Source organism: Chrysochloris asiatica, unplaced genomic scaffold, assembly GCF_000296735.1.
Source record: "Chrysochloris asiatica unplaced genomic scaffold, ChrAsi1.0 scaffold00144, whole genome shotgun sequence".
Classification (NCBI taxonomy): Eukaryota; Metazoa; Chordata; class Mammalia; order Afrosoricida; family Chrysochloridae; genus Chrysochloris; species Chrysochloris asiatica.
The window spans coordinates 8,290,190-8,299,549 of record NW_006408662.1 but is presented as its reverse complement, the minus strand read 5'-3'; the positions used below and the strand labels follow the sequence as shown (position 1 = coordinate 8,299,549).

General features: G+C 41.1%; 1 protein-coding gene across 1 annotated transcript in view; it reads right to left on the bottom strand.

Moving 5' to 3' along the window:
* The window catches only part of PCNXL2 (pecanex-like 2 (Drosophila)), a 491,139-nt gene that overhangs the window by 339,638 nt on the left and 142,141 nt on the right, over positions 1–9,360 (bottom strand). The window contains exons 11-12 of the mRNA XM_006870571.1: positions 5,246–5,399; positions 5,115–5,147 (exon numbers count right to left, since the gene is read on the bottom strand). Coding sequence (XP_006870633.1) covers positions 5,115–5,147; positions 5,246–5,399 — 187 coding nt within the window. The remainder of the gene's footprint in view (positions 1–5,114; positions 5,148–5,245; positions 5,400–9,360) is intronic.

Sequence of the window (9,360 nt, the reverse complement as noted above, 5' to 3'; positions counted from 1 at the left end):
TAGGTGGTTCAAGCTCACCAGCCACTTCTCGGAAACCCTATACAGGGTTGCTATGGGTCAGAACTGGCTTGATAGCACTTAACAACAACAACCCTTAATATATTGGATGAAAATGGCACTTTACTTATGTGATCTTCCTCCCAAAGTGTATAACCAACCTAATCATGAGAAAAACATCAGACAATCCCAATAGAGGGACATTGTACTAAAAATATATATTCAGTCTTTCTCAGAATTGTCAATGTCATCAAAAAAAAAAAACAAGCAAAATTGAGAAACTATCATACCCTAAGAAGACCAGACAACTAAATGTAATTGGTGTCTTGATTGGGATCCTGGAACAGAGAAAGACATTTATTGTTGTTGTTGTTAGGTGCCATTGGACATATTGTCAGGAGAAAAGACATTAGGGTGGGGGAAATGAGAGAAATGTGACTCAAGTATGAACTTTGAATTAAGCTAATAATAATTTATCATTATTGCTTCATTAATTGTGGCGAATGAACCAGATTATTGCAATATGTTAAAAATAGAGAAAGCTGGCATGAACTGTTCCCTGGTGACTCAGTGTTTTAATCCTCGCCTGCTAACCAGAAAGTTCAGGGATTTCAACCCACCAGTCACCCTGTGGAGGAATGATGCGGCAGTCTGCTTCCGTAAAGATCAGTGCTCTGGGAACATAAGGAGCCATTCTACTTTGTCGTTTGCTGTCACTGTGAGTTGGAATCAACTCAGTGGAAAAGGGTTTGCTTTGCTTTCTGGCTTTCGAAGTGGGTTGTATGGAAACTCTCTATCATTTCTCAATTTTGTTGAAAATCCAAAACTGTTCTAAAATAAAGAAGTTTAATTTTAAAAGTCATTCTTGATGATCATTATATAACCTGAAGTGGATACCAAATCTCTTCATTTTGTAGTAACAGCTTATTGAGTACAGCCCAGAAGAAGTTATAGCCTTAGTTCTTTGTAAGCAGGGAAACAAGACAAAAGGAGAAAGGAAGAGAAACGTTTAGAGGACAGATTATATTCTAGGTTCTGCACTGAGCTCACTGTGCTAGTGCCCAGGTTACTCTCTGCCAAATCCACCTGAGGTTATTATTACAGCGAACATTCACAAAGTTCTCCCACAGGACCAAATACCAGGCAAACAATTGAAGTGCATTGTCTTGTTTAATTCAATCCATTCCCCATTCAATTTAATTCCCCATTCAATCCTGTTCTGTTGTTGTTCACTTATAGATGAGGACAACTGGGATTTTGAGAAGTATCTTTAAGACCCCATAGAAGGAGCTCTGGTAGCATAGTGGTTACCAATCGGGTTGCGAACCTCAAGGTCAGCAGTTTGAAACTACTAGCTCTTCTGTGGGAGAAAGATGAGGCTTTCTGCTCCTGTAAAGATTTATAGCCTCAGAAACACTGTACAGGGTCGCTATGAGTCAGAACTGACTCCACAGCACATGACCACCACCACCACCAGATGGTATTTGGTAAGTCTGGATTCCAATCCCAAAGCCTTTCAGATACCCCAGTTTTTATCACCTACACCAAATCACCTGCCAGCCAGATTTGTTAAAATAAATATTCCTGGACATTCCCAGATGCAGTGACTCCAAATCTCAGGCGATGACAAAGAACTTGGCCTCTGGCTCTACCTGTAGGCAGTGATTACAATGCTCACTACTCCTGTTTTTGCCGCCTCTTAGATATTCTACTAATTTTTTTTCCTTTTTAGGTTAGCATTAGAAGCTATTGTTAGACCTGGTTTGAATAGAGAGCTATTGATCACAGGGAATCCCTGTACTTATGCCCACTAGTGTAGCTCTGTAAGCAGCTTTGGTAGTGTAGTGGTTATGAGTCGGGCTGCTAACCTGAAGGTCAATAGTTTGAAACTACCAGCTGCTCCATGGGAGAAAGCTGAGACTTTCTGCTCCCGTAAAGATTTATAGCGTTGGAACTCCCATGCAGGTTCACTATGAGTCAGAACTGACTCCATGGCACAAAACCACCACCACCATTGTGGCACTGTGATTAGCACTGGTCTGCAAACCACAAGGTCAGCAGTGCAAACCCACCAGCTGCTCCTTGGAAACCTATACAGGGTCACTATAAGTCAGAACTGAGTTGACAACACTTAACAACAACAACAACAACACATCCTCAACCCCAATACTTATTCCCAGCTTTTGTCCCTCAACTGTCTACCAATACTAGCTCCCTTTCCTTAATTTCTTACAGATCTCCTGGGTTTGTTTTCTTGTAGGTACAGAGTCGTTTCTTTTAGACCCAGCATCTATTGTACTGTATCAATTAGCCTAACAGGATTAACGTTTCCCTTGACATTGGAATAGCCATAAGCTTACATCACACACACAAAATTTATTTTTATTTCACTGTCTGTTGATTTTAGTAATTTGCTCATAATTTGCTACCTATGCTCCTGGAAGCAGAGAAGAAAACTGTCAAGCCCCTGAGAGCAAGAATTGTCTGATTGTATTGACAGTCCTTCCCTGAAGCAGGGTTGTATAGTTGTATAATTTGAAAAGCAGTTTGATTAATCATTGTTGCTATTGTTGTTTTGACTCAGAGCAACCTTGGGTAGGGTTTCTGAGTAAGCTTGAACCGCCAATGTTGTGATTCAGTGCTTATCTTATAGCACCACACCAGTCGTATGATTGAAAACTTAGCCAGGGTTCGAGACAATGCAGCCTTGAGAACCAACTCTGCTTCATTTGCTTGACTTAACTCCTTTCTGATGTTTTCTCAGTTACAAATTGAAGATCACATATCCATCTTCTAATTACCCACATTGCTCGGTCAGATGACCAAAGGAACTATTTACAGCTACCGTATTTTCTTTCCTCATTAGAACTGTTAGAGAAATGGCTACTCATATGTGAGACTCACCAGCTGGAAATCTCTGTGAAGTGAATTAGTCCTGCAATAAGCAGAGGTATCTGGCTGTGCCACACTGACAGTAAGAAAATCTCCCTGTCTCACTGGCCCATGTTTGCTCATAAAAAAGTCATCATAGCTTCTTCTATTCAGTGAGAAACTACACAATAAAACTCCATCCTAAAGCAGGGGCAGAGATTCTAGCCACAGACGTTACAATCTCATAGAATTACACAGCTGGACTGCCATGCCCCTTTGCCGGCAGGTTCTGAATTATTCCTGAAAGCACAGGCAGGAAATGAATGTTTGATAGCATACAGCCTCCTTCCCCTTGTCCCCCATGACACTGAAGTGCAATTGCTGGGAAGAGACTCACTGGAGCCCAGCATTCACAATGTGCATGTAGGAGAAATTTCAGAACTGCATTTCTCTGCTCACCCCACCTAATCCAGATTTCTGACTACAATCACAACAATACATCTTAATACCCTAATTATCTTGCTTCTACTTATCTTGACATTCAGACTTGGGAATAAAAGAAAATGTATTATATACCAACCAATTATGGGGAACAGAGGGATTTAACAAGATAGCAACTTGTGCCATACGATCGTCCAATTATAAGCTTTTCTTAATTACTGTGAGCTAACCATGAGCTATCACAGATTTTTAAACATCCTAAATCCTGGATATGAATTTTTTAGAAGCACAATGCAGGGAAGATCAGCTTTCTTTCTTTGGAAGGGCTTTCTGTGGGCACGTGGGGGCTCACGATAGCAAAGGACAGTAGGTCATTCAAGGTCTTGGGGTGCCACCCGGCAGTGAATTCCTTTTGAAGGCACCTTTGGTGGGGCACCTTCAGGGACAGTGCCAGACGCTGTCTCTCAACCCCCAGCACTGCAGTGTAGATAGGGGAGAGGGCATTGGGTCAGGGGGGGGAACTGCCAGTTCAGTAGGGCTTATCAAAGAATGCCAAGTCACTAAATACATATTGGTGAGCCCAAAATCTCAGTGATGAATTACCCAAAAATACGGGGTAAAAGTTTGCAATACACTTGAAGACATCCGTATCACGTGAAACATTTTACAAGCTAATGATTCAATCATAATAACTAATATTACTACTAAGAGCTAACATTCTCTGAGCAATTTCCACATGCTAGACACTATTCTAAGCATGTTACATGGATTATTTCATTTAATCCTCTCATATATTACTATTGTCCTTTTTTACATATAGAGAGACCAAGGCATGGAGTGAACAAGTATTGTGCTCAGTGCCAAGCTTCCAAGAAGTGGAATTAGAAAACTTTAAAGAGAGAGCTACCACATGAAGCTGTACACACTGATTTATACTCAATAGTCTTGAAAACAGTGATATAAAAAGGCACGTGGACACCAATGTTCTTCGCAGTGCTGTCTGGAATCATTGAAAGGGAGGAACCACTGAGATGTCCATTGACACAGGTTAAGTGATAAACAAAAAGTGGTCTACACATACAATGGAACACCACTCAGTTATAAAGAAAACTCAGGTCCTGATACCTGCTACACCACAGATGAACCTTAGTAAAATAAATCAGTCACAGAAGGACAAATATTGGAAGATCCCACTTAGATGAAATACCTAGAATAGACGAAAAGTTTAATAGATATCAGAGTTTAATAGTAGTTACTAAAAGTGGGAGAAAAGGGGTAATCACTCTTTGGGTATCATTGAGTTTTTGTGCATGATGATGGGAAATTTGGCAGTGGATATTGGTGAGGGATACAGAGCATGATTCATGTAATTTTTGTTGTTAAGTACCATTAAGTTGGCGCCGACTCATAGCAACCCAGTATCACTAAATTGTACACATGAAAAGTCTTGAATTGGTAAATGCTGTGTTATATACATCTTTACAACAATACAACAGAGAAGTGGAGACGCAGTAAGGAGTTAAGTCAAGTGAATGAAGCCGTTGCAATCTGCAATGAGATCCACGAGGCTGTACTGTCTTTTCTTTCGTGAATCCAGTGGCACAAAAAAGACCTTCCTCACACTCTTCCTCCACCTTCAGTAGCCCCCCACCAACACCACACCCTCAGACCTAGTCTGAACTTGCCCATTGGTATTTCTATTTTACATCAGCCATGCATTTTGCCTTCTGAATAGATGGTGGCCTTCCCCCTGTCTCTGGTACAAACAGACATGACCAGCTACTTGCCTGTAGCTTGAAACTTACATGAATTGGCGAGGCAGGGTCAGGCTGAATGCTCTGCAACACAAATCAGAAGTGGTGTGTCATCATTTTATGAGCTCAAGTACATGTTAGTGAGAGCACAAGTTACTGGTAAGAATGAGAGATGGTCTTGCCTTTAGCAAAGAATACTGGCAACTGGCCATGACCACGCAGAAAAGGAGAATCCACATGTCTTTGCAAAAGCCCTGGTTCAGCGTCAGGAACCCGAGCAGGGAAACAAGGACAATGAGTAAAACAGCCAGCACATTCTCCATGACATCTTCAGTTCTGTGGAGAATAAAACAACAACAACAACAAAAGTCAATAAGAGCTAAGTTTCTCTGTTTTTAAACAGAGAGTCCTTGCACGCTTCTGAAAGGACCAACAGTGACAATAAAGCAATTGCCTCCAGCATGACCTTTGCATTTTCTAACAAGACTTTAAGGTTTCTTTTTTTTTTTTTTTTACATTCTTGCGCTGTAAAAACAATATCCATATTTTTGCCCCAGATGTCTGCTATTGCAACAAATGAAATATAATCCCATTGGATTTCCTTGACCACAAAATTGAGTTTACTGGAAAAAAAAGACAGTGAACTTTGAGACGTGTTTCAGAAAAAGAACTTCATGAGCTCTTTAAATGGAATTTTGGGCGGTGCAGTAACACCTGGATAAAGCAGGAATTGATTTTCAGACTCCATCTCCACAGCTAGATTTGGCTGGCCAGTTTGAGAAGCTGGAGAGCTCGCACCAGACAGCTAAGGCAAGGACCCAGAGGACTGGTAGGGGCTGGTCATAAACTTTGTTGTTGTTGTTAAGTCAGTTCTGACCCATAGCAACTCTGTATAGGGTTTCTGAGGAGCGGCTGGTATGCTTGAACCTCCGACCTTGCGGTTCAAATCGACTTTGTCGTGCAGCACATTAACCCACAGCACAACACCAGGACTCCTGGTCATGAACTTAGACTCTGCATAATCTTTCATTGAGGATTTTATCTGTGAGACTCGGCCAAGCAGCTGCATGGTAGGCAGTGGAGTTCATCAGAGGTGGGGGCTTCTTAGGGAGTATACTGAAGGATAGGGAATGAGGGAATTTTAGGGGACTGTAAAGAAAGGGGTTATAGGACTGAATATGGAGCCTTAGTAGGATGGTGAAGGAGGGCTATTTGATGGAAGACGTAGATGAGTCCAGGGTAGAAATAGTTTCGGAACATCTAGAGGTCTGAGAAGGAAGGGTATGAGTTTATTAGCAGAAACTAGGGTTGTGAGTTGAGGAGAAAAGCTCTGTAAAAAGACAAGTTTCAGGGCGAGTCATGGAGGAAGTGGCTAGAGTGGAGTCCTGAAGGATGGCTAACAAGGAATGAGGAGTCAAGGGGATAAGTGAGTAATTCAGAAGAGTTCTTAGTATATTTCTCATCTCACCAAGTTTTGCTCATGTACATATCTACCTCCCCAACTAAACTGTGATATTTTTTAGACAGTTTAGGCACTCCTGAACAGGCCCGGCACAACAGGCATACATAGCTACTAAACATTTTTTTTAATGAATGAATACATCAGTAAATCAATGGGATGCAACAAGAGAACAAGTCTAATGCTGACACCTAAAGAGAATGAAATAGCTCTGGTAATGTAGTGGTTACAACCGTGCAGCTATAGGGTCAGCAGGTCGAAACTACCAGCTGTTCCCCATGAGAAAGATGAGGCCTTCTGCTCCTGTAAAGATTTACAGCCTCAGAAACACTGTATGAAATCGCTATGAGTCGGAACCGACTCCATGGCCCATAACCGTCACCGTCACCATCACCACCACCACCACAACGAAGGGCATACATTTGAAGTAACAAATAATTAAGTGCATGGATTGTGGGATGTCATTGCTATTGGGACCCTAGAGTCTATTTCAACTTGTAGTGACCTCACATGACAGAGCAGCACTGCAGGTATAGGTCTCTGTCATCTTTACAGGAGCCAATCACCAGGTCTGTCTCCCATGAAATCATTGGGTAGTTCAAACTGCCAGCCTTTCGGTTAGCAGCTTAGGCATTACACCACCAAGCCTCCTGGACTCATGTGGTATGAACTGTTTATGAATAGTTACGAAGACTACACACACACACAGTTGTTGCTGTTGTTGTTAGGTGCCGTCCAATCAGTTCCCACTCACAGTGACTCCACAAACAGAGTGAAACACTGCCCAGTTCTACGTCATCTTCACAGTTATTGTTAATGTTTGAGCCCTTTTATAGCTGCCACTGTTTCAATCAATCTCATCGGAGGTCTTCTTCTTGTTCATTGATCCTCCATTTTACCAAACATGGTAACCTTCTCCAAGAACCGGACCCTCCTGACAATATGTCTGAAGTATAATAGACCAAGTCTCACCAAATGCTGCTGCCACTTGCTCAATCCATCTCATTGGGGATCTTCCTCTTTTTCATTGACTTTTCACTTTGCCAAGCATGATATACTTCTCCAGGAACTGGTCCCTCCTGATAATATGTTCTAAGTATGAGAGATGAAGTCTTGCCATCCTGGCTTCTGAGGAGCATTCTGACTATATTTCTTCCAACACAGATCTATTTGCTCTTCTGGAAGTCCATGGCACTTTCTTCCAACACCATAATTCTTCTCCAACACCATAATTCAAATGCATCAATTCTTCTCAAGTCTTCCTTATTCATTGGCCAATTTTCACATGCATACGTGGCAATTAAAAGTATTATGGTTTGGGTTGCTGTTAAGCGCCATTGTGTGGGTTCCGACCCATAGTGACCCTGTATGGGGTTTCCGAAGAGCGGCTGGTGAGCTTGAACCACCAACTTTGCAGTTCAGACCGACTTTGCAGTTCAGCCCATTAACCCACAGCACCACACCTGGCTCAGGTTAGGCACACCTTAGTCCTCAAACTAATATCTTTGCCCTTGAGCACTTTAAAGAAGGTTATTGCAGATTCAGATGTGCCTGATGCAATGCATTAATTGATTAGTTGACTGCTGTTTCTGTGAATGTTGTTTGTGTATCCAAGCAAAATGAAGTCTTTTGACACCTTCAACCTCTTCTCCATATATTATGATGTTTGTTGGTCTAGTTGTGATTATTTTTGTTTTCTTTACATTGAGGTGCAACACAATGATTTCCATCAGCAAATATTTTAAGTCCTTTTTGCACCCAGCAAACAAGGTTGTATCATCTACATATCTCAAGTTGTTAATGAGTCTTTCTCCAGTCCTGATGCCACATTCTTCTTCACATAATCCAATTTCTCAGATTATTTGCTAAACATGCAGATTGAATAAGTATGTTGCAAGGATACAACCCTGGAATACACCTTTCCTTATTTTAAATCATTCAGTGTCCCATTATTCTGTTCAAATGGCTGGCTCCTGGTCTATGTACAGTTTCCTCATGAATACAATTAAGCATTGTGGAATACCCATTCGTCACAATGTTATCCATAGTTTGTCACGACTCACACAGTCAAAAGCCTTAAATACTCAATAAAGCACAAGTAAACATCTTTCTGGTATTCTCTGCTTTCAGTCACAATCAATCTGACATCAGCAATGATATCCCTAGTCCCACATTCTCTTCTGAATCTGGCTTGATTTTGAGCAATCCCTGTCGATGTGCCATTGCAAATATTTTTGAATTATCTTCAGTAAAACTTTGCATGTGGTATTAATGATATTGCTTGATGATTTTTGCATTTGGATGGGTCTCCTCTATTTAGAATGGGCAAATATTGATCTCTTCCAATCTGTTGACCAGGTAGATGTCTTCTAAATTACTTGGCATAGGTGAGTTTCTTGAAAACTTTCCATTTGTGTTCCATTAATTCCTAGAGTCTTGTTATTTGCTAATGCAGCTTGGACTTCTTCCTTCAAAGCATTGGTTCTTGATCATATGTTACCTCTTGAAATCACTGAACAGTGACCATTCCTTTTTGGTACAATGTTTCTGCGTATTCCTTCTATCTTCTTTTGATTCTTTCTGAGACATTCAATATTTTGCCAATTGTTGCTCTTGTTAAGTGCCGTCAAGTCAGTTCTGACTCATAGCAACCCTGTATAGGATTTCCGAGCAGTTGGTGGGTTTGAACTGCTGACATTGTGGTTCAAAGACTAGTGCTGATCCTACAACACTTTACCAGGAATCCATAGAATCCTTCAATATCACAAGTCAGGGCTTGATTTTTTTCTTCAGTTCTTTGTGCATTTCATTATCACACTTGACTTTGTCTTCTTGAGT